Source organism: Carettochelys insculpta, chromosome 27, assembly GCF_033958435.1.
Source record: "Carettochelys insculpta isolate YL-2023 chromosome 27, ASM3395843v1, whole genome shotgun sequence".
Classification (NCBI taxonomy): Eukaryota; Metazoa; Chordata; order Testudines; family Carettochelyidae; genus Carettochelys; species Carettochelys insculpta.
This window is the reverse complement of record NC_134163.1, coordinates 13,165,779-13,190,787: the sequence shown is the minus strand read 5'-3', so window position 1 is coordinate 13,190,787 and position 25,009 is coordinate 13,165,779. Positions and strand designations below refer to the sequence as shown.

General features: G+C 52.2%; 1 protein-coding gene across 1 annotated transcript in view; it reads right to left on the bottom strand.

Moving 5' to 3' along the window:
• EFNA2 (ephrin A2) overlaps window positions 1–25,009 on the bottom strand; it is a 145,023-nt gene that overhangs the window by 11,100 nt on the left and 108,914 nt on the right. The window contains exon 2 of the mRNA XM_074978501.1: window positions 20,374–20,666. Within this exon, the coding sequence (XP_074834602.1) occupies window positions 20,374–20,666 (293 nt within the window). The remainder of the gene's footprint in view (window positions 1–20,373; window positions 20,667–25,009) is intronic.

The following is a 25,009-nucleotide window of genomic DNA, read 5'->3' as shown; positions in this document are numbered from 1 at the left end:
TGTTCCGTACGTAGCAATCAGGTTGCGCTGATCATATTAAGGTAAACCAGAAATGTTACCCGGGTTTTCAGGGCTGCCAGCACATCATGTGCTGGAGTCCCAGGACAGAGCATCCCCACTGGCAGATGGACCCTCAGAACGCGTGATTTGGGCTGGAGGTTTTGTTAAAGGAGCTGGAGCTCTAGCCCTGGTGAATGACTCCACCCAGAGTTTGACATGGTTGCACCTGCAATAGCTGAACGCCCAGTGACCCGCCCTTCCCAGCTCTGGCCTCTCCGCTGAGGGTGCCAGTTATGCTCTTTGGGCAGCAGTTTTTGTCATGTGGGCTGCTGTTCTCTAGCAAATGGGCTGAGGCCTTCCAAACTCTTTTCACACAGGGGCCTGTGGATAGAATGAATTTTGTTCTGTGCACCAAGGCATATGTGGATGTGCACCACCAATAGAAATACAAGACAATCAGCTGGGCTGCCCCTGAATTTCTCCTGGGTGGCCACCCAAGCACTCAGCTTACTGGGAATCCTGGAAATTAGGTGCTGGGAACTGGGACTCAGGATATCTGGACCTACCACTAATTCCCCTCCATAGTTACTCAATCTCCTTGAATTTCTCATTTGTCAAGTGGAAATAAAAAACCTTTCCTTTCCCCAGCACCCCATTTGTTTAGATTACAAGCTCTCCCAGGCAGGGGCTGTCTCTCTTTCTGTGTCTCCGCCACACCTAACACAACCAGGCTGTGGTTGCACCTCCAGGGTCAGGCCCCACCACAAAATAACAGGTACCCTGGTGGAGTGCAACCCCCTGCAAGAGACTGGGTGCCGATGCAGCTCAATCCCCTACTTTGCACGGTCAGCCTCCCCTAGGATTTAATCTTCAAAACCCGATGTTTTCAAGCTGCTGGTCGTTTGCCAACACTCCAGGGCCATTGCTCGTGATCTGTGGGTCCTGTTGCTGTACAAAAATACAATACAACTTTCCTGTACAACTGCTACTTGCAAAGCTACTACAAAGGGCGAGTGGGTTAGTTTTTGTGGTTTTTTACGGGGTGGAGAAGGACATCTGGGGTCTGCTCTGTCCTTTCCCCCAGCAAAGGCACTCGCTCGCAAAAGGCAATGAATCGAAAACTTGAAGACACAGAAGACTATTTGTTCCCCTGCCTGATAAGACATTGGGTGGAACTCATTTCCACCTGATACTGGAGAGGCTTTATTGGGATTCCTGAAGGGATCAGAAATTTACACAGATAATAAAAACATCCACCATTATACTGAATACGCTGAACATGTAAAATGGGCCACAAACAGAGTGCTCTGGCAGCTGAGGCTTGGGGTGGCTGCCCCAGGAAAGATTAAGGCAGCGCACCCATGGCCAGCAGCATGAACTTCTATTGGTGGTGCACATCCATACATGCCTTGCTGCACATAAAATTTATTCCGCCCCGGGTGGGAAAAAAATAGAGGGAATGCAAACCCTCATTCCCAAGGAAGGACCAACCAGTGACTCACGGGGGCAACTTATCCCCTTGTGGGACTTCTTGCACTTTGCTCTGAAGCTTCTGGTACCACTGGAGACAGGACAGAGGGCTAAGATGGACTGGTCGCTGGTGTGAGCTGGTAGGTTAGTTCCTGTGTCCCTGACAGGCTTTTTGTGCAAGCAGCCGTGAAATCTTTCACTGAGTTTAATTCCTGACTTGAACTTTTTTTCGCCTGGGTGTCATCACAGCAGCTGTCGGAGAGGTTCCAGACAGCAGAATGTAACACTTCACAGAACCGCAGTCCAGCCTCCTTGGCTCTCAAGTCACTGAGATAATGGGGTTTCCTACTGAGCTCCCATCTGGGTTGCAATCCAAGGCGATAAAAGGGGAGACAAGCTAGTCTGGGAGCGATAATGCCCATCCAGCCATCTCTGCTTGACCTCCAGCTGCTCCCAGCTCCCTTTAAGGAGCTTAAAAGTTGGAAGGCATCAATTGCATTATTGAACTGATCCCTGCCACTTAAACCGCCTCTTTGATCAGCACTTAGCTGGTGTCAAAAGTTGCCCGACCCCAGGCTGTGCATTTCTGCCGGACTGTCCCTGGATACATGTCCTAACTTCAAGTCTGCCAAGCCAGATTTCATGCTCGTTACAGACTCCTTCCATCCAAAGGGGGCAGAGGGGGTGGGGGTTGTGTGTGAAACTCCTGCTGGGCCAGAACTGCAGTGGATACAGGGGCACCTCAAAGGACGGCTGAAGTTTGTCGGAGCAGCTATTGAAGGGGAACACTTTGCAATTAAAAGGGTGTCATGTGAAAAGCATGTGGGGAAGAGATTAAATAGGCTGGTGAGGGGGGCTAAGCCAGAGTGATGAGTAAGGAAAGGAGGGGGGAGAGGGGTACAATCTACCGAGGCAAAGGGGCGGGGGTTTACTCACTCTGATGCTGATCGGCTCTGACAGCCCCGACCCCATGCGGGGCGGATGAGAAAAGCCCCTTCCCGGGGTCATCTCAAATAAATGTTAAAGCAGCTTGAAACACTGATTGCGAGTATGTTCGCTGGGGAGACGCGACATGCAGCCATTCCTCTGAGAAGCACCTGGGCTGCCCTCTCTGCCTCCGGCCCACGCCCGGGATGCCCTGCCAGCAAAACTGAGCAGCGTTTGCACTGAGTCTCCATGGCTGTGCTAGGGCACCGTCTGGCAACCCAGTCCAGAGTCTGAGCCACAAAACCAGCCTTGGATTCTTGTGCGGCCATTTCCCATTGGTCTGATGGGGTGGGTGGATTTTCCAAGACAGGCACCTGTCTGTTAGGGAAATGGACTTCACACGGGACATTGCGTGGCCCCATCCGGTGGGGACAATTTTCCGTTTACAGCCAACCTCAGCAGGCTATGAACGAGCGATTTCTAGCTGAATGATCCCTCCGTGCCTCCCACCTCTCGGTCCAAACTCCAGGTGCAGGCTGCCCTCCCATGAGAAACTAGCTCCCGTTCAGCCAGCCCGGATCCCTTTTCTCTGCACCTTAGGAAGAGGAAGCAGAGACCCTCTAGGGTCTGAGCGAATGGCAAGACCACACGCCTGAGGGCAGCAGAGTCCTAAACACAAGCCCTGGGATCCAAGGAGTCTGAATTCCCCAGCTTCTATTCTGCAGACAGCTCGCTCCCCAAAGCTGCACCCAGGTGCCCTCTCTGCCAGTTATAAACAAAGATGAATAACTCAAATGTTGTGGACAAAATACCCTCTGTGACCTATCGTTTTTATGTTATGATCTGCTGGATCGGTATTGCCTCTTTTTGTGCATGTATCATTTTTGTATTGGAAGTTATGAGTACTGTCTACACTAGGGGAGCACAAAGTGGGGGCAGTGTGAAATTTCATAAGGGGGGGGGCGCAGCATGATTGGCTGCTGGGCCTCAGGCTCAATCACGTCATCAAAAATGTTGAAATATGTCAGTTTTTATTCGTGTATCCACAACTATCTGCCGATTAATAACGTTTTCACATTCTACAGGCTTATATTTGTACACGTGCCAAAAGGGATTTTTTCCTATGAACATAACCAAAATTTCTGTCGGTTCGGATGACATTATATGGGTTGCAGGGGGTGGGGTAGATTTCCTGCTAATTTCAGGGACAAAAAGTGGGCCTGACGTAAAAAGTTTGCGCACCCCTCGTCTACGTCTTCGTTTGGTTCGGTGAAGAACCTCAACAGGAGGCGCGGTTACCCTACCATGAGAGGGCTGTTGTTAAGTGACTATTGGTACTTGACTGACAGAACCTTGAGATACCCATCCGCATCTGAAGCACTTTGCTTGGTACGTTCAGACCAGCAGATAGCAGTGGCTGGTTGCCTAAAAAGGACATGGACTGGTGACCTCCTCATGTGTCTGTCTCCATCTTAGAGGACACTATAATAAAAAGAGAACAAAGGAATTCTCTCCACATGGGAAGGGTATAAAGAAGGCCATGAGGGCTCCTCTATCTTTGTCTTCAGTTTACCTTGGGATCTCCCTGACACGCCCTAGGAAGGAACAAAGGATGAGGTGATGCTTTTGACCCACCTCAGTGCAAACACCTGTCCTGGTCTGAAGAATTTTTTACCTGACATGAGAACAGTGGCTTAGGGTGAGGACTCACATGTAACTAGATTCCTAGTGGCCTAGAACCAGCTAGGCCTTTTCTTCTTTTAATTTGGTAACTCACTTTGGTCTGTCAGTTTTTCCTAATAGCCACTTAAATCCTACTGGTTTTGCTTAATAAAACTCTTCCACTTACAATCAAGCCCAGTGCAAGTCATTATTGCCTGGAGAGGCCCCCACTGTGCTTATCTCCCTTTGGTTGAGAAAGGGGGCTCACCTAATGAGCCTTCCCTGGGCAAATCTTTTGCACAGAGAAAGACGGATTTGTTGGGTATTTTGATCCCTCGTGGGGGTTGATTTGTGCCCTAGAACTGCATCCTCCCAGGGCTGCGGTTAAGCAGTGTCGGCATTGCTCTGCAGGGGTGCCACAGCCCCATCTTTGTGCCTCGGCTGGGGTAGACCAGAAGCTGTGGCCCAGCAGGACGGGGTGGTGGGGAGTCGCACAGAGCAAGGTGGCAGGTGCCGGTGGTTTGATCAGAACAGTGGGGAACACCCCAAGGGGATGTTACAACGACCTCATCCCCGCCACAAGGCCGGCCCGTCCCCGCTTCGACCCCAGCCTGGAGCGGGCTGGAGGCCGGGGTCTTTTTAGCAGCCGGCTCTGTGAGGGGTTTCGGTCCCTAATGAATGTCACTTCTCTCTCTCTAGGCCAGGGGTTGGCAACTCGGGCATGCGTGCCCCTCTCAGGGTGGTACGCGGCAGGAGCCCGGCCTCGCCCCTTCTCCCCCCATGCAGTAAAGGCGAGGGCAAGAGCACAGGGCCAGAGCCAAAGCCCCAGCTGTGGGGTTGGAGCTGCAGCCAGGACCCCTGCCAGAGTGTGCGGCAGGAGCCAGGGCCCCTGCCTGAGCGCAGTGAGGAGCAGGAGCCTGGGACCGAGCTGGGCCCCCCCACTGGCCATTTAGATTTTTAAACTAACCCGATACAATAGCGCTGAGGTCGCAAGACGGCTCCTCCGCCCGTTGCAAGCAGCGCTGTTAGCTACTTCAAGGCATCTCACCTGCACTCAGACCCTACATAGAGGTCAAGGTCAAAGCTCGGCCCTCTGCCTCTAGGCTGTACCCACCGGCTGCCCCCCAGGGGGGTCATTAGCAACACGCGCATGTGCTTTCAGTGCCCTGGGGCTGGGGGATGACGCAGCACTGCCCAAAGCCCTTCACTGGTTGCTGGCATCCAGACGGGCAGGAAACGATCAATGGTTCTCCATTGTGTGGGCCTGACAAAGGCAGGAGCCGGCGCTGCGACTTTCACACCGAGGGGAGGAACCAGCGGGTGCCAGGAGCGCAATAATCACAGCTCGCGTCAGAAGTGGAAGACCGGGCCAGCCATGCAAGCACAAGTCGCCCGGGGCTGGGGGAGGGGATGACACCCACAGAGCCTGGGAAGGGCCAAGCAGCCCAGTTCACAGCTGCCGGAGCCTCCCTGCCTCTGCCTCACTTCCTCCCAACTTGGCGGGTGTAGGAGCCCAGGACTCTTAAGGGCCCTGGGAGCCCATTCACGTAAGCCTGGAGAGTCAAATATCTCAAGCCTTAGCTCTGCCTACTGCCAGCCAGCAGGAGACCGAGCCAGACTTGTCCCACATCCTCCTGACACACGGGGCTGGAAGTCCTTTTCCCCCAGCCCTTCAGAGGCAGCAGGAAAGGTTTGTGCAGGATGATGTTACCAGGGTATAGAAATGGATCTAAGGACTGAGGCAGATGGGCGAGAACCAGTGTTCCCTGTAAGCTGAGTGCTTGGGCAGCTGCCTAGGAGAGAGTCAGCTGATTAGCAGAGCACCCACGGCCCTGAGCATGTGTGGTGCACATCCACACACTCCTGGGTGCATGTAACAAAATTTATCCTGCACATGGATGGAAAATAGCAGCAGGAACTGTGCTGGGGACCAGCTCGCTCCCTCTTCTCCCCAATCCCTGGCAGAAGGATTTCAGGGGAGGGAAGCCCCTAAAAAAGGCAGGTGAGCAAAAGCAGGTCAGACAAGTGCACCCCAAAGATCTCAGGGCAGCATAGGGAAGAAAAAGCCTTCAGCCAATGAGGGCTAAGAGAATATCACACAGTGGGTGGATGAGGGGAATTCGCTCCCCAAACCAGGGCTCCAAGGGAAGAGCCGAGACCCTAAAAATGAAGCTACCAGAGCAGTACTAGCAAGGAGACCCACTCCTGTACCATGCACTTCTCTGCCGCCTCGAGAAATGGAAGGAATCTCCCTGGCTCCCATACAATCTGGACAGTAGCTCAGCCTCCAGCTGCAATGCTATAATACCCAGCAAAGAGCAGCCAGCTTCCCATGCCCAGGAGCTCTGAGGAAACTCCATTTGCAGGAGTGCAATCATACCCTCCATTAACCCACCCAGTCCCCAGACAGCACACCTACAAATCCTAAATAACCATTCTCTAGAAGCAGAGGCCCCGCACGCAGCCAGTTATATAGGGAGGATGTGGGGGCGGGGTCATGCCTCAGGCCACACCCACTCTCCCAGGGGCAAGCTATAAAGGCTGGCCTCAGGGGCAGACAGGTTTCTTTTGTGGGGTGCGGTTGGTGTGCAAGACTATAGTGGCAGATACACAAAACACTGCCTGGCTTTAGTTATAAGGGGGTCTAAATAAATGCAGTTGGTTAGTTAAAGCTTTATTTCTGGGTAGAGCTTACTTAGCTTCACCTTCAAGGCAGTGGAGGGTCAACCTACATTCAGCAGGTACGCTGGAGAGTCCTGTGTGATAGACTACTTGTTCCCTGTGTTTGTACGGACGTACAGTGATTAACTGAGCTCCTTGACCAAGGGTGGGCAAAATATGGTCTGTAGGTCAGATCTGGCCTGTAGCCCAGCAGAAATCTCAGGCAGGCTCTCTGCCTGCCCTGCCCTCGTATGCCCTTCAGAGTGGCTTGGATGTAGGGGCCATGTGCTTCTGTGGGTGGGGGGGGCATGGACATGAGCTTCTGCTTTGTGCATGGCTATTGCCCCCAGCACAACCATGCAGCTGCTACTGGCCCTAGGTCATACCCTAAAGGCCTGCACCCCCATCCTGGGTCAGAACCCTCTCTTGGCCCCTGCATACCACCCCCCTGCCAAATTCCCTCCCAGAGTCCACACTGCCTCCTGCACCCCAGTTCCATACTCTGAGTGCCCTTCTGCACCCAAGCAGCATTCCCTGTAAGTTGAGTGCTTGGGCAGCTGCCCAGGAGAGATTCAGGTGCCCCCCCCCCACCCTGGCAGCTGATGAGCAGAGCACCCACAGTGGGCATCATGTGTTTCTATAGGTGGTGCACATCTATGCATGCCTTGGTGCACAGAACAAAATTGATTCTGCCCATTGATGGGAAAATTGAGGGAACCCTGTTGATCACCCCTAATGTTTGTGCCCTCTGCAGAGGAGGAGAAGCTGTTTGCTGTGACAATATCAGTCTCCTCCTCGGAGCAGAGACCATGGGTCTGATGCCTATCTCTCTGCCCCCTTGTGTGACGTGACCAGAACCAGCTGTTGCCAGGGCTTTGTAATATTGTTCAACAGCCCTTGGAGTGATATTGCTCCTTCACACGACTTATTAACAATAGAAGTGTTCATGCCAGCCCTTCAGGCGCCGGTGCCAGGGAGGGGCTTCCCTTTAGACTGTGGGAGAACTCAATGGCTGCAATCACTCCCAAGGCTTCACGGTGTTGCCTGTTTTGAGTGGCTGGCAGAGCATGGCTCCCCCTTAGCAGAGAAAATGAAGATAAAAGCACATAATAAAAATAATACTCATTGGGAGAGATAAAAGGCGTAATTGCAATAATTATCTTGGCTAAAACTCCCCTCTCTGGGTGGAAGATGGATTTTTTTTATATACATTTTAAAAAGAACTTATTTATTTTTTAATTAAAAAGGGAAGGAGAAAATTATTCTCAATAAAATTTCATTTACAATTTTAAAGCCAGGGGAGTGAGGAGGGGTGATTCATCCAGCTGCTAATGTTAACCAGACACTTACGTCCCACCCCTGCATACACACAACCCTCTCCAGAAAGGGCGAACATCCACACCTCTCTGGAAGGATCCCCCCTAGATAGGGGGACACAGGCCTCTCCAAGGGACAGATGTACACACAGCCACTCCCCACCCCACTCCATCCCCCAGAAAAACACTGTACCTCCAAGTGCCTCTGTTTGCAAGGGTGAACTAACACAGGTGTGGCAGCTGCAACCCCGGCTGACCATCCCCAAGTGTTGGGCTCTAAGGGATATGCCACCAGCCACAGATTCCCCTCTGCATCTCACTTGCTGCAGTCTCTGGTGTGAGCAGCCAGGACGCAGTTCCACCGGCCCTCTTTGCTGGCTGCCCACAAAGAGCTGGATTGATTTTCAACTCCCACCCCAATGGCTCCGAAAGCTCCTAACAGCACAAGCCGTGGCTGTGCTCCAGGTCACCCCCTCCTCTTCCACGTACTCAAGACCATCCAAACGCATGCACGCGCTGCCCTGTGTGCCAGCGTGCTTCCCCAGGGATCGGGTCTTGGCTGCAAAGGACTGAGGTGCTGGATCAGCCCCCCTGGCCATCCTGTCTCTGGGCCTGGAGCTGGTCTCGCTCTGCCCGCTAGAATTCACAGCAACTCGACAGACCAACACGTCCAGCTCACGAGCTCAGAACTGGGCCCTCTGACCTCTTCCCTCGCTTTAAAGGAGCTGCTGAAAATCATGAGGTTCCAGGCACCCAGCCCCATCCTAATTTTCTTCCCTTGTTAGCCCCTACCAGGCCCACCCTCTACATCCGAGCCACAATATAAATTTCAGTGAGTTCTTTAAAAAAAACGGTATCTTGTGGCAGATATTACCTGGCTTCCAACCTGTTCTTGGGCTGGCTATCTGGGGTGGTAAGCTCAGTAGCACGAGGACTGGCTTATGGTTGTCTCTTGTGTCCAGTAGGCATGTTTACTGGGGCACTGGTAACTACTACTGTATATATGAGAGAGTTTGTCTTCTATGTGCTTGTCCGTTTGTCCAAGAGCTCCTAAGTGGTAAGAGCTGGGACCACCAAGTACAGCTTGCTCTGAGTGTAACGTACAGCAAGGAAAGAGTTTGGTTGTGCCAAGATGGATTCACCAGGGGCAAGTCCTGCCTGACCAATCTGATTAGCTTCTATGATGAGGTAACAAGCTCTGTGGACATGGGGAAGCCAGTGGATGTGATATACCTTGACTTCAGCAAGGCTTTTGATAGGGTCTCCCACAACATTCTTGTCCATAAGTTAAGGAAATATGGATTGGATCCTTGGACTATAACATGGATAGAAAGCTGGCTGGTTGGTCGGGCCCAACGGGTAGTGGTCAATGGCTCAATATCTGGATGGCGGTCTGTTTCAAGCGGAGTGCCGTAAGGCTTGGTTCTGGGGCCGGTGTTATTCAACATCTTTATTAATGACCTGGACGAGAGACTGGATTGCACCCTCAGCAAGTTTGCAGATGACACAAAACTAGGGAGAGAGGTAGATACGTTGGAGGGTAGAGAGAGAATCCAGAGGGACCTGAATAAATTGAAGGACTGGGCCAAAAGAAATCTGATGCGGTTCAATAAGGAGAAGTGTGGAGTCCTGCACCTGGGGCGGAAGAATCCCAAACATTGTTACACGCTGGGGACCGACTGGCTCAGCAGCAGTATGATGGAAAGGGACCTAGGGGTTCTGGTGGATGAAAGGCTGGATATGAGTAAACAGTGTGCCCTTGTAGCCAAGAAGGCTAACGACATACTAGGGTGCATTAGGAGGAGCATTTCGAGCAGATCTAGAGAAGTAGTTATTCCTCTTTATTCGGCACTGGTGAGGCCACATCTGGAATATTGTGTCCAGTTTTGGGCCCCCTAGTATAAAAAGGATGTGGATTTGCTGGAGCAGGTTCAGCGAAGGGCAACAAAAATGATTAAGGGTCTGGAGCACAAGACCTATGAGGATAGGCTGAGGGATTTGGGCTCGTTTAGTTTACAGAAGAGAAGACTGAGGGGTGATTTAATAGCAGCCTTCAACTTCCTGAAGGGGAGCTCTAAAAAGGAGGGTGAGAAACTGTTCTCAGTGGTGTCAGATGGCAGAACAAGGAGTAATGGTCAGAAGTTGAAGAGGGAGAGGCGCAGGTTAGATAATAGGAAAAACTTCTTCACCAGGCGGGTGGTGAAGCATTGGAATGTGTTGCCTAGAGAGGTGGTGGATTCTCCATCCCTTGAAGTTTTTAAGTCCCGGCTGGACAAGGTCCTGGCTGGGATGACTTAGTGGGGGTTGATCCTGCTTGAAGCAGGGGGCTGGACTAGATGACCTGCTGAGGTCCCTTCCAGCCCTGTGATTCTGTGCCAGGAAAATGGGATGTGCCTGGGATGGCTTCTCATAAAACCAAATAGAAGAGAGTAGTCAGGCTGGTGAAAGGGGCTGGCTGGGGATGCACCTCCCCACCACCCTTGTCCTGCACTGTCCCAGCCCTGAGCCTCCCACCCTTTTTGAGGTGCTCTTTTTGAGGGCTGGGTCAATCGCCTTCCCCCAGCCCTGATTCATACAGAAACCTCGCTGGCTGATCCCCTTCATAAGGGAGCGAGAGGATAGGGAACAGTTTGGTGCACTTCTCATGCTGGCTGGGGAGTGCAGGGGGGAGGATGAACTTGGATATGCCCAGCTGGGAGACATGCGCCCCTCTCCTGGTGGAGCTGCAGCAGCCAAGGAGAGGTGCTTCTCACCTGGCCCCAGGCTGACACAGTCAGAGAGGGCTGGGGTAGTCCTTGCTCCCCGGGGCAGCCTGCATACTGACCCCCCCTCCTCCACAGCCCTGCCCCAGAGCAATGGTTTAAATGAAGTATGTGCACTTCCATTTTATTTTCAAAAAAAAAAAAAAACCCAAAAATTAAGGAGCCAAGCGAGGCCGGGTAAATCTTTTAGTTAACTAATAAACAGCAAGTTTCTGAGTCACCTGACAGGGAGAAGGACCTTGCATGTAAATACACCAGTTTATAAATGTTAATGGCTGTTGGAAGGTAGCATTGCTCTCGGTACTGCTTTGAAGAATTATAGAACACTAGAAATGGAAGGGACCTCGAGAGGTCATCGAGTCCAGTCCCCTGACTCATGACGGGACCAAGCACCATCTATCTAGCTCCGGGGTCAATGACCCCGGCACAGGTGCCGAGAGCGGCACTCGGAGCCAATTTTCATCGGCACGTGAGGCGGGAGCTCAGCCCCGCCCCTCCTCCCCCATGCAGCCGGGAGCTTGCTCGAAGCCATGGTTGCCTGTGGATTAACAAAAGACCAGCTAATGACATCAACCACCACCTCCACGGGAGACCTCGGCCTCGTCACTCATTTATGACTGAAGGTGCTGTAGGTAGGACTATTAGTGATGTCAAAGTATCACCGGCACTCGGGCTTCTGTTCTCCCCTCTGAATCTCCTCATACTGGCCTGGTGCTCTCTCACCTGATTCTCATCGCTCAGATCATGTCCGTGCTTAAGGATCGACGGGTCCCTGGTGAGACTAGAGCAGAGCAGGAAATGAAGGTACTGAGGGGCAGTGTTCTCTGTAACCTGAGTGCTTGGGCAGCTGGGCAGGAGAGATTCAGGGGCTGGGCAGCTGATTAGCAGAGTGCCCACAGCTAGCATGTTTTTCTGTTGGTGATGCAAATCTTCACATGCCTTGGTGCACATAACATTTAGTCTGCCTTGGATGGAAAAAACAGAGGGAACAAAATGGAGGCAAAGTGATATGACCAAGGTATCACAGCACATCAGTTGCAGAGTCACGAATACAGCCAGTGAGTTCATTCCTCTGTTGCTGCCTTCTGACCAGCTGCTGCGTGGCAGTGTCGGCAAAGAAGCATCACAGACTGTGGAGCCTCAAAAACAGGGGAGGTCCAGGTGAGTACTACATGTTGCTAGATGGTAGGCTGCATGGAGGGGGGCAAGGTCACACATGGGGTGTCCGCAGCTCGCCCCAGCTGCATGGAGAGTCTCTTCGCTTAGGGTCCCACGGTTGAATTCTAGGACCTATGACCATCTCTTCCTCAGGTCTCCAACCAGCATCCCAACTCAAACTGCAGCACGGGGGATGGAGGAAAAATCCCCACCGAACGAACTTAGCTCTTATTCACACTAAGAACATGCCCCAGTCACAGCCACTGGTAGCCAGCCCTGGGCACAGCAGCAGCAGTGCAAACCTCTAGCGCAGACGGGCTGTGGCCAAGGCAAACCCTGGCTTGAGCAGCTTTGTCTGGCCACGCTAGAGATTTGCAATGATGCGGTAACGCTGAGAACTGGCCACCACTGCGCTGCGGATTGCTGCCATACAAAGCCTACGAGCTACTGGCTGTTCCTCGACTCCTTAGTCCGAGGGGCGCAGCTTTGCTTAATAAGCCACAATGCAGCATCCTACTCCTTGTTCCTGTAATTGTGCGATGTTACCATCCACCCCCTGCTGGGTCTGTCTGCTCCAGAGGCTTGTTTGCAGGCGGGAGAGTGAAATGTTACCAAGAGCTACAGCTCTTAGTGGTCATCTGTAATGTACCTGCCAGCCGCTGCCCCCCGCCCCTCCTCCTGCTGCTTTGTTGTTACCAGGTCCAGTATGTTTCATGTTGTTTTTAGCAAATAAATTGTCCTTGCAGCTTTTCTGAGGGATTTGAGCTCACGGATAAGGGCTGGGATGCAGGACACCTGGGTTCCCCTCCCAGCTCTCCTTCTGCCCTGCTGCGTGACCCAGGGTGAGATCCTTTGTGTCTCTGTGCCTCAGTTTCCCCTCCCACCCAGTGTCTATTTAGATTGCTCTGAAGGCCGGGGGGGGGGCATCATGTGTCTGAAGTGTCCAGCACAAAGAGGTGCTGATCCAGGCTGGGGTCTGCGCGATACTAGAAGACAAATAACTAACCCATAACATGCCACTGAGCCAGGTCTTGTTCAAGACTGTCCTGATGAATTCTGGTGCCCTCCCCGCTCCCATCCCCTACCACAGAGCAAGGCAGCAACTCTGCAGGGCACGGGGGGCTGTGTTCAGGGCTGTGGGGACAGGAACAGGGCAGGGAGGCTGGTGTGGAGGACAGGTGGAAGGGGGAGTGGTACAGCCTGCCAGCGCTGGTGGCTGGGGGATTTAGTCCGCTGGGGTCAGTGGACAGAGCAGGGGGCAGAGAACTCAGCTGCTGGGGCAGGGAGATGGAGCAGGGGCTGGGGAGTTGGACCACTTGGGGTGGGAGGTGGAGGAGGGGCTGGGCCAAGAGGCAGCGTGGGGGATGGCCGGGGTGACTGGGACTGGTTGTGCCAGCTGCATTAAGCATATGCCTCACAGGGCACTAATTAATTTGGGGCACAGAAGGGCCCTGAATTTAGTGGTGCCCTATGCAGCTGCATATGCCGCATGGGCCTGAGGTCACATTTCTAGTCTCCCCCAGTCTTGCAAAACTCCCCATTAACTTGACTTTCCTGTTTCATCCAATGTTCTTGCCCCAGACTCCCAGATGACCTTCCATCAGCTGCACGTCCCTCCCGGCGCCCAGCTCCCACGGGGAAAGATGCCACTCCCCCAGCCCCCATCTGCTTTGCACTCTGCGCTCTGGCTACGTCTAGGCAGCAGCGTTATTCCGAAACAACCCGTTCCGGAAGAGCGATTTCAAAATCACCCAAACCGTATTTCAAACTTGCAGCCGGCTATTTCAGGGTAAGAGCTGGGGCCTTGGCCCTTCCTTAGTCTCTCCCAGCCCAGGCTAACTGCTTCCCAACTCCCAGTTCCAAGTCAAACCCCTCAGGCTCCACCTCCCCCTTTGTTTGCAGCCCAGAGGTGTCACCTGGTCGCCAAGGTTACCCTCAGCAGGAGCCCCCGCTACCCTCTGTGAGCCACTCAGGTACACACACATCCCCCACTCCATCACAGTTATTCCTCCTGCAATGAGGCTGACGGGTTTCAAAAGAACACACCTGCTAGTTTGAATTGATGACACAATAGAGTACACGTCATGTCGACGCTAGCAAAGCGATTTCGAAAGAACGGCTGTTATCTCGAAATAACTTTGCTGGGGGGCCGCAGCCTCAGAATCCATGCATAACCATTTTTTAAACCCGAGGAGGGTGGAACACACCGCCTCGATGGATCGTGCTGTATCCCAGTCGTGAACTGAGCTCAGGAGAGACCAACTAACCCACTTGCAGATCTTCAGAACCTGCCTGCAAATTCGGATCCGATACAAACCGGCAAATGGGACTCCCCATTTACTAGCATTCCCAGCGCCGGCTCCTAACCTTGACCCAGAACTGGGAACACAAAGCTCCGTCTCCATGCCTGCGAGGTTAATGGCATTCCAATTTGTGAGCTCTAGAAGGAGGTAATTTCTTTTCTTTCATGTCTGCTAAATACGGTTCCTCAAAGAGGCATAATTTCTAATGTTCCGCATGACATGAATTCTAACTGGTTTAGCAATGATCAGTTTCACCATTTACTCCTGTGTAATCTCTCCCTAACGACATTAAAAAATAAAATCATAATACAAAAACAGAAGCAGAAACGAGAGAGTTGTAGAGGTGGTTATTTCACGAGTGACATTTTCTAGGGGGGGAAGAATGGTAATTTAATAGAGATAAAAGGAACAAATTAAGTGGTTTCCAAACAGATGCTTTAGAAAAAGGGGAAAAATAATAAGGAAGATAACGGGGACGGTTAGTTCCTGCGCAAAAGGAGAAGGGTGGCTGGCTTCAAATGACATCAGCAAGTGCGTTTGGGTCATGCGTTTTAATTTTTTATTTATTTTTTTTAATTTTTAGCCTTTAATTGCAAAACTCAGGGGTCTGGTCCAAAGCCTTTTGGAATTGTTTCCCTGGCCTCAATCAGCTTTACCGCTAGCCCCATAATGCATATTTTCCTCCCCCTGCTTGATTGTTGTCCTATATCTCCCCACCCTGGAGGTCAAAAAATTAGCAATAGGCCCAATCTGCCTCTTCCTTAGGGCCCAATCCTGTGCATGCTTTAAGAGCAGGAATTGCTCAGCGCATTTCAATTGACTTGTGTCAGCAAAATTCTGCATGTGGTTAAACATTTGCAGCTTTGGGGCCAATCAGGAGTAACTATGTGGGCTGTTTATAAAGGGCCTAGCTGGGTGCTAACTGCTGTAAACTGGCCAAGGCTTTAAGACATGGTGCAAGCCTCTGAAAAGAGTGAGGTTTACAGTAATACTGGAGGTGCCAGACTAGGTCAGACCCACGGTCCATCTAATCCAGAATCCTCTCTCTGACAATGGGTGAAATCAGCTGCATCAAAGGAAATTGAAGAAACCCTGCAGGAGGCAGCAAGGGGGTAACTTATCTCCATAAATTGTTCCCTCCTGACCCTCTTAGCTAGGTCAGTTCATGCCCTGAAGCATGAGGATTTATACCCTTGGTTAAAAAGTTTCACAATTGGGCCTCTATTTAAAATGGCCTCACTCCAGGTCCCCAAGCATGTGCTTCCAGGGCCCACAAGCCAATGCAGCCTCAGCTGATTTCAGCCATTCCTGTGGTGCACAGGCAAAAGTGATCCCAGAATCAGCTGTGCTATATATAGGATTGGTCTGGGAATGGTAGTTTCCACCCCAAAATCCCTCCTTTCACTGGATGTTGTTCAGTTTGGGTTTTGGATTTCATTGTTATTTCAATGACAAAATTCCATTTTCATTTGATGAGCCCAAGGAAAAAGGGGAATGAGGGGAGAGGTGGGGAAAAGGTGGGGGTGGAGAACCTCCCAAATAATTATGAATTGAAATTAATGGCATTTTTCTCGGTGATATGAAGATTTTCACAGGCCAGGGAATATCCTGTACATAGCCTCTGTTGTGAATTGGTCTCCAAACTAATGGTCCCTCTGACCTTTTCCATGCACGTGTGGATTCTTTTCCTTCACATGGAGAATAAATTTTATCTGCACTGAGGCATGCACAGATGTGCACCACCAGAAAAACACACAAACCCAGCGGTGGGTGCTCTACTAATCATCTGTGCAGCCTTTGAATCTCTCCTGAGCAACCATCCAAGCACATGGCTTACAGGGGACGCTGCTCGGAAAGGGACCGCCAGGTTAATGCAATTTGAGGCCCAGGCCAAAGCACTACAGGCAAGGCTGGCAGGATGCCGTGCTGGGTGCCTGCTGAAGCATCTGAGGGTACATCTGTACTGCAGCCAGGCAGACTTATGCACGTGCACTAAAAAGAGCCGTGTGCCTACTGTGATTCCGGCTCAGACTCAGGCTGGCCCCTGAGTGTCAGAGCTGTCGCCCAAGCTGGGGGGACCACGTCGCTGTTTGAGCGTGCGAGTGTGAACTCCATTAGTCTCCCCGTGCCGGGAGGGTCTCTGCCAGCGGCAGCAGCAGTACTGGCTTCCCGAGCTGTGCCTGTGAACAGCGGAGGATGCAGAAGTACTGGGCTGGAGTCCAGGTGCTGTGGGTGGGGACGGAGTTTTCATTGTGTGCTGGTTCTTGTTTTCCAAAGGGGTAAATGACAGCAGAAGAAACAAGCTGCAGAGTGGACACCTGCTGTCTGCTGTGCAGGTCTAATCCAGGGAAGGGACGAAGGTGAGAGACGGCCCATAGCACAGGTGTCTGGCATGCTGTGAGTTAACTGCACTACCACCTATCCTGGGTGTGGCTGAGTTCCCTCGCAGTCCCATAGTTTGTCTCCAGCCACCAGCCCTGGCTCTTTGTGTCCTGTGCTGTTTAGCTGTAACCTACCCCTCAATGTCTTCTCAGAGCCCAACAAAAGCCAGCAGAAACGTAGCACCTTAAAGACGAACAAAAGGCTTTACTCGGTGACGGGACAGAGCCACGAAAGCTCACCACCGAATAAATCCTTTTGTTCGTCTTTAAAGTGCTACATTTCTGCTGGTTTTTCTGTTGGGGTACAGACTAACACAGCTACCTCTGTTAAGTCTCAGAGGCCAGTAAGCCATGGAAGTGTTTGAAATGTGCTAGACAATATTGACGTCGCATGATCCAGCAAATTCTGTCGCCTGATACCGGTCATGTCCCGACGGTGCTGGAGTAGAGAGGTTCAACCTGTACCAGCTCCAGCCTTCTGGAGGACAGGCTCTGGGGAGCCACGCAACCTTCGACCCTTCACGCCTCGGCCTTTATGTACCTGCTGAAATTCTGTGGCTGTTGCCAAGGGGGAGAGCTCAGCCTCCCCTTAGCTTCTCAAAGTCCCTACTCATCTCCTGGTCAGGGCTGTCCCTAGGGGACTTGGATTGATCCTTGAACCCAGCCTCTGCCCCACTCCAACCCCCCCACCCTGCTGTGCCCCCCCTTACCCCAAGCTCCTTCCCTGCACGATGCAGGATATAACTGGCGGCCCTGGTGCAGGTCCGCAGCAGAGCTCAGAGTCTCCCTCTGCTCTCCATGGCTGCGTCTACACGTGCACGCTACTTCGAAGTAGCGGCAGTAACTTCGAAATAGCGCCCGTCACGTCTACACGTGTTGGGCGCTATTTCGAAGTTGAAATCGACGTTAGGCGGCGAGACGTCGAAGTCGCTAACCCCATGAGGGGATGGGAATAGCGCCCTACTTCGACGTTCAACATCGAAGTAGGGACGTGTAGACGATCCGCGTCCCGCAACATCGAAATAGCGGGGTCCTCCATGGCGGCCATCAGCTGGGGGGTTGAGAGATACTCTCTCTCCAGCCCTTGCAGGGCTCTGTGGTCACCGTGGGCAGCAGCCCTTAGCCCAGGGCTTCTGGCTGCTGCTGCTGCAGCTGGGGGTCCGTGCTGCATATACAGGGTCTGCAACTAGTTGTTGGCTCTGTGTATCTTGCACTGTTTAATGAAAGTGTGTCTGGGAGGGGCCCTTTAAGGGAGCGACTTGCTGTTGAGTCCGCCCCGTGACCCTGTCTGCAGCTGTGCCTGGCTCCCTTATTTCGATGTGTGCTACTTTGACGTGTAGACGTTCCCTCGCTGTGCCTATTTCGATGTTGGGCTGAGCAACGTCGAAGTTGAACATCGACGTTGCCAGCCCTGGAGGACGTGTAGACGTTATTCATCGAAATAGCCTATTTCGATGTTGGGTGCACGTGTAGACGTAGCCCATAGCAGCAGGAGCCGGAGGAGCAATCCGGCAGCCCGTTCCGCTCCACCACCCTGGCCCCACCCTGCCTGCTGCACAGCAGAGCACCCTGGGGCCAGCCCACTCCTGGACTTGGGGACCCACTAGAAGACACAGAACGAACCAGGTGGTTTGGAACCAGACTCGACTGACACCTTCGACTCAGGCTCCCAATTTTAGGTCCCCGCCAGTGTTCTCCGTACTCTGAGCACGCGGGTATCCACCCAGGAGAGATTCAGGTGCTGCTCAGCTGATCAGCAGGGCGCCCACGGCTGGCAGCCTGTGCTCTATGGGTGGTACACATCCGTGCATGCCTCAGTGCACAGAACAAAATTTATTTTGCCCATGAATGGTGAAAATTAGTCACCAGTGCCAATGACATTTCCTGGGCTGGAATCAGTGGCTTTGCACCAAGGATCACTTCTGCCAGCTAAGCTAGGGATATTCAGCTGACTCAAGCCTTCCCCCTGCCCAGGCTCTGCACCCTCCCCTCTGAACAAGGAGGCACGGATGGAGCCTTCTACTCTGTCCTAGCGCCCAGGGCAGCGCCGTTCATTGGGCTGGGTGTCCCTCTCTGCGACCCGCTAGCCCCGCTTTGCAGAAAGGAGGGATAAAAGCCCTGCTCCTGGTCAAGATAAACGGGAGATGCAAACCAGCTTCCTCAATGGGTGGTCGGGCGGTAATGACGCTCACTTGATTATTTTTGTTTGCTGGGAGCCCACACCCTGGGAGACACGCCCCCATCCCCCCAGAGTCTGAGCTCTGCCTCTTACAAGGGAAAGGGTCCTGGGGCGGAAGCGGCAGGCTCTCTAATGCTCTCAGCTCCAGCTTCTCGGCAGAGGGAATGCTGGCTCACCCAGGAGCCTCTCTGTTTGGTTTATTTCCCAGAGGGCTCAGTGAACGCCAGCGTCGGTGTCTCAGGTTCCAGCACGCTCCACAGAGATTCCTAACAGAAACCCACGATGGAACCGTTCCCTGATCTAGCAAAGCCATCAAACACAGGCTTAGCTCTGGGGAGTCTCCCTTCAGTCAATGGGATGTCTCATGCTTGAAGTTCAACATCTCTACAAGCACTATGCCGAGACAGTGGCAGAATGCTCAGCCTCAAGCAGAATAGAGCCCCCGAGGGCACTATCCTGCAAAGTGCTAAGTGAACAGAGTCCCGCTCCAGGGATCTGGGCTGGGGATTCCACAGGACAGCCAGTCCTCTGAGTGTCATTACACCCGGAACCGGCCTGGCTCCAATGAATACGCCATCTGCAAAGGAGGGCAGGCAGGCGGTCAGCCGGCCGCTGACAGGGACAGACTTACGATGATTTGAGAGCCCCGTCTGACAGCCCGAACTCTGCATTTCAGTGATTCCTTATGCAACACGTCACTTACTAATTATCTGAAGCTAAATTCTTGAAGAGTATTGTTCACTAAAGTAAAGATGCAAGCCTGTGGCCCTGACTCTGCCTTAGCCTGTTTCCCCCCTGCCGCCCACCATCCTGGAATATATACATTTTTTTTTACCTAGAGCAAAAGGGCCCAGCCCTTCTGGAATCTTTGCATGGTTTATTCTGACATGGAGCACTGTGGCTTTACAAGCAATTTCAAGAAGCCCTGAATCAGCAAGGAAACAACATTATAGTAAGCCTGCAACCAGCTTGCAGCTGCCCGGCGGTGATTACAGGGCACCCTGAAGCCACCTGAAATGTCATATGGCCAACGGCAACAGAGCTTGAATTGTCCTTTTCCATAATGGCTGGGGATGGGCAGCAGGGGATGGATCTCAAGATGATTCCCTGTTCTGGTCACTCCCTCTGGGGCACCTGGCATTGGCCATGGTCTGAAGACAAGGACACTGGGCTAGATGGACCTTAGTCTGACTCAGTACAGCCGTTCTTGTGTTCTCATGACAGCCCCTTGCCAATAGCATCTGGCAAGATCAGGGACATGACACACAGCTGAATAGTTCCAACTGTATCCCGCAGAGGGCAGCATTGTGCACCCCCCACCCCCATTACAATGTACTTCCACCGTGATCAGCACGTGGTTGGTAAGAGAGGCCCTCGCACCGATTGGTGCAAACCTCTCATGATGCCAATTTGCACGTTCACCACCAGTCCTTCTGTGTTTTCAACTCACCCTCACCCTATTGGGGAAGTGCCAGGGTCAGCGACTGCCCCATGGCCAGGGTGGCTCCCCAAGAAAGAAGCCGGTGCAGCCAGCTCGCGCGGCATGGTACTCACAGATGTAGTAATACTCGTGCCCTGGTCTGAACTCAAATCCAAGGGAGAAGGGCGTAAAGAGCTGGAACTTCTCTGAGAACTTCAGGGGCCCATTGGGGGAGTCAGGCCTGTTGCACTCCCAACGCTTGAAGCCTTTCTGCCGGTGGTCACAGGAGGTGTGACCCTCCCCATTGACCATGTAAAGGATGTACCGCTCCATCCTGTCTGCCGGCAAAGGGTCCTCATAGTGAGGGCAGTAGATGTCCAGGTAGTCGTTGATACTCACTTCCACCGTGTAGTCGCCCTGGTGGAACCTGCAGGGAACAGAAGGAGAAAGGTGGGGTGGGGAGCCAGGAATCCAGGGAAGGACAGTGGCTGCCTGGTCAGCCTGACCCACGCCAGCCACAACATCAGGATGTCTGCAAGGTGCCCTGGGCAGCAGAGCTTTGCATGTACCTGCTGGGCATTCGGCTCCTCCCACCAACCCAAATCAGAACCCGCCTCTGATAGATTTGGAGGTTACAACATATACCCAATGCTGCAGAGCAAGTCAGCCCCGGAGCCAGCAATCACAGAACACTATGGCAGGGACCTCGAGAGATGCTCAAGTCCAGTCCCCTGAGCTCATGGCAGGAGCAGGCACCGTCTAGAGCAGTGTTTTGAAAGCAGGACCATTCAATCTTCCCAGATTACTGGACCCTTTGCAGGAGTCAGATTTGTTTTGTAAACCACTAAATTACACCTCACTTAATAACTACTTACAAAAACAGGCAACAATATCCCTACTACTGAAAACTGGCTGACTTTCTACCGTCATGATCAAGTCAATGAATTGGAATAAAAATATTGTCCTTACATTTCGGCATAAGGCACATGAAGCAGTAGAAACAACTGGGTCATTGCACTGATTTTATGAGTGTTTTTATGTAGCCTGTTGTAAAAGTAGGCAAATGTCTAGATGAGTTGGCGTGCCCTCTGGAAGACCTCGGTGTACCTCCTAGGTACAGGTACCCATGGTTAAGAAACGCTGCTCTAGATCAGTAGTTCCCAACCTTTTCGCTAGTGCAGACACCCAATCACCTCCCCCAAACAGTTTTCCGACCCCCATCAAAGCCAATTCTGGGCACTGTGTACACTTCATTCAATGAGAAGGAAACCACAACATCGATAACATGATTGGAAAAGAGTCAATGTAAAAATAATTGATGGTAACTTTGCAATTTATTTAAAACTTATTTTCTAGGATCATTTTTAATTATCTTTTTTTTTCAAGGACCCCCTGCAATGCCCTCATGGATGGGTCTGCGGACCGCCAGTTGGGAACCAATGATCTAGATCATCCCTGACAGATTTTTATCTAACCTGCTCTTAAATATCTCCAATGATGGAGATGCCGCAACCTCCCCAGGCAATTTATTCCAGCGCTTAACCAGTTAGGAAGTTTTTCCTAACACCCAACCTAGACCTCCCTTGCTGCGCTTTGAGCCCATTGCTTCTTGTCCTGTCCTGTCCTCAGAAGTTAGGGAGAACAATTTTTCTCCCTCTTTGTAACACCCTTTTAGGTACTTGAAAGCTGTGATCATGCTCCCTCTGTCTTCTCCTTTCCAGACTAAACAAACACAATTCTTTCAATCATCCCTCACAGGTCGTTTTCTAGACCTTTAACCAGTTTTGTTGCTCTTCTCTGGACTGTCTCCAGTTTCTCCCTATCTTTCTTGAAATATGGTGACCAGGAAGAAGAGCCACAAGTGCTGGCACCCAGGACCCAGCAGACTACACACTTCGCCAGTGCTTCATTTGGGGCAGGAAGGGGGAGGTGTCCAGGCAATGAGTCAGGGGATGCTTCAGGCATAAGAAATTCAGATGTGACTAGTGACTTTGGGATCCTGGCTTGGGACACCCTGAAGGACCCTGATTTCCAGGCAGTTCCCACCAATGTTCACTGCATGCTGAGCACTTGGGTGGCTGCCAAAGAGAGATTCAGGTGCCGCCCAGCTGATGAGCAGAGCGCCCACAGCTGGCAGCCTGAGTTTCTATTGGTGGTGCACCTCTGCACATGCCTCAGTGCACAGAACAAAATTTATTCCAACCACAGATGCAAAAAAATTAGAGGGAGCCCTCTGAAAATCACAGCCCGTATCAGCGTCTCAAACCAGGCTCCAAAAGAATCACAAGCCACTTGCAAAAAGTCACTTGCTGCTCTTAAAAAGCTTGACCTTAAGGCTTGAGACTCTGCCACCTTTATCCTTGCACAGGCACTAGCAGCTGTGCAAAGTGCATGTGGAACACACCCATGCTGATTAACACCGCTTTAACCCACCATAAACAGCTACGCATGGCGCCAGGGCTATGGAGAATCACTCTCCTCACTTTATCTCTCTCTGCTACCTGTAACAAGCACAGAGAAACCATCTCCTCTTTCCTCGTTCTACTCGTCACTGGGTCAGCCCCACAACCACTACATGGAGAATAAGGGAAAAAACAGATGTGAAAGTGTTTTGCGCTTGTCTGGTGCACCGTGCTCTGGACTGCAACGTGCTATAAGGGCGTCAGTGAATAGACCCCAAGAAAAGCTTCAGGAGGGAAATCTGACTCAGCCTATTTTACAGAAGGGAAACTGAGGCACGGAGCTATTCAACTCCTCCCCTCTGCCCAACCAGCAAATTAGTGGCATACCTGGGAGTAGAGATTAAAGCTGAAAGGGACCCACTGGAGCTCTGAGTCTGAGCCCTTGCAGTTCATCGCTCATAACTCCCATGCACTCACATTAGGACTCTCGCTTCCTTGAACCACTAAAACACTCTCCCTTCCCAAACCCGGAGCAGAGACAGGCGAATCTTGATGCACAGGTCCTCTCCCTGCCCACCAGCAGTGTTCCTTGTAAACCAAGCACTTGGGCAGCCACCCAGGAGGGATTCAGGTGCTGAGTGCCCACAGCTGGCAGTATCAGAGAGGTACCCATGTGAGTCCATATCTTTGAGAACAACAAGTCCTGTGGCAAAGACCACGAAAGCTGATGCTCCAAAATATCTGTTAGTCTATAAGGTGCCACAGGACTTCTTGTTGTTCTCACAGCTGGGAGTGTGTGTTTCTATCAGTGGTGCACGTTTTCTGCCTTGGTGCGTGTAACAAAATTTACTCCACCAACAGATGGAAAAAAAAAAACATTAGAGGGAAGCCTGCCCAGCAGTCAAACGTTCCCACTCCGTATTCGCTTTACGAGATTCATCTCGGTAGCTCGTTTTTTTTTTTTTTAAGATAAATAAACCAGCAACACTTGGTAATAAGTAGCAGGAAAAAAAAATCATTATTCCTTGCGATACCATCAAACCCTTTCGGTATTACTGCAGACGTGCACGGCGATCTTATTGTAATTTATGGGCTTCGGTCCTGATTATCTGAGAGATTAAGGGATTAGCAGAGCTGGAAAACGACTCGACAGCACATCGGCAATTCCCATTTTAGCCCATGATAGAGCACTATCCCCTAAGACCAGCCAGCTCCCCGCCCGCCTGCTGGGGAAATTTAAAATAACTCGCGGTGTAGATTTTATTGGCCCTCACGTTTAAGGAAGACTCCGCAGTGAAATGCACTGGCCCTGTGGGAGCGATCCTGGCTTCTCCCTGCACCGAATGGGTTTTCTCTGCTAATTAATTTGAAGCACCTACAGGGGCATGTGCCCTCAAATAGATATTCTCTTGCCGGCATCAGCCAGGCTAGGGCAGGTGTGCGGTAGTGACTCAATTCCAAGTTGCTGAGAGAGCTCAGAACACCTGGAATTAAAATGCGGGCTGGGGGGGAAGCTCTGTGTGTGTGTGCGCACGCACGCACGCACGCACAAGTATGCTTGCACGCCCACAAGATGCCAGGAAACGGGCAACCTAAAACTGGTCCTTCTGCTTGGATTTGGGCGACATGACGGGATTTCCAGGCAGTCCTATCTCGGGGCCACTTCAGCTCAGCTGTGTGAAGAGATATTGTATCATGAGGATGCCCAGGGGGAGGTGACAGCCTCCACAGGCCCCTGGGCCAGGTGTGTGCTGGGGGGCTTTACTCTCCCCAAAGGGGCAGGCCGAGGGCAGCCAGCCCTGGAGCGCACACCCCTCACCCCTTAGCGCTGCCTGAGCGCGCAGTGTGGTGCTCTGTCAGTTTGATCTAAAAGGCCCCTGGCTCTAGCTGCTTCTCCTGTGGCCACGCTGGTGGTCAGAGCCTCAGGCCCCTTGGAATCACCAGATCCCAGAGCAACACCAGCTGAAAGGCCCATCCAAAGCCCACAGAAGGATCCTATTGCAGGCAGGCAGCTGTGTCTCAGGGCACGGTGCACAGGGCTGGGGAGGGGTCAGCACATCTGCATTCTGTCCCCAGCTCTGTGACTCGGTTTCCCCACCAGGGAACACAATGCCCAGGGAGCTTTGCAAGCCCTAAATGGTGAGAGCTGCCAGGTGTGAGCAGCTGCTCGACCCCGTGCCAGCTCTCGTCACCTGAAGCAGGACAAAAGCAGCACAGAACAGAGCACCCCGGCGACAGGCAACCAGGCCTGATGGGCAATCTTCTTGGCTCTGCCACTGCCCAGCTGCGTGACCCGGGTTGAGTCACCTCTCCTGCCTGTCTGGGTGCGTGTGAGAATGATTTCCACTGAAGCTGCTACACCAGTGCA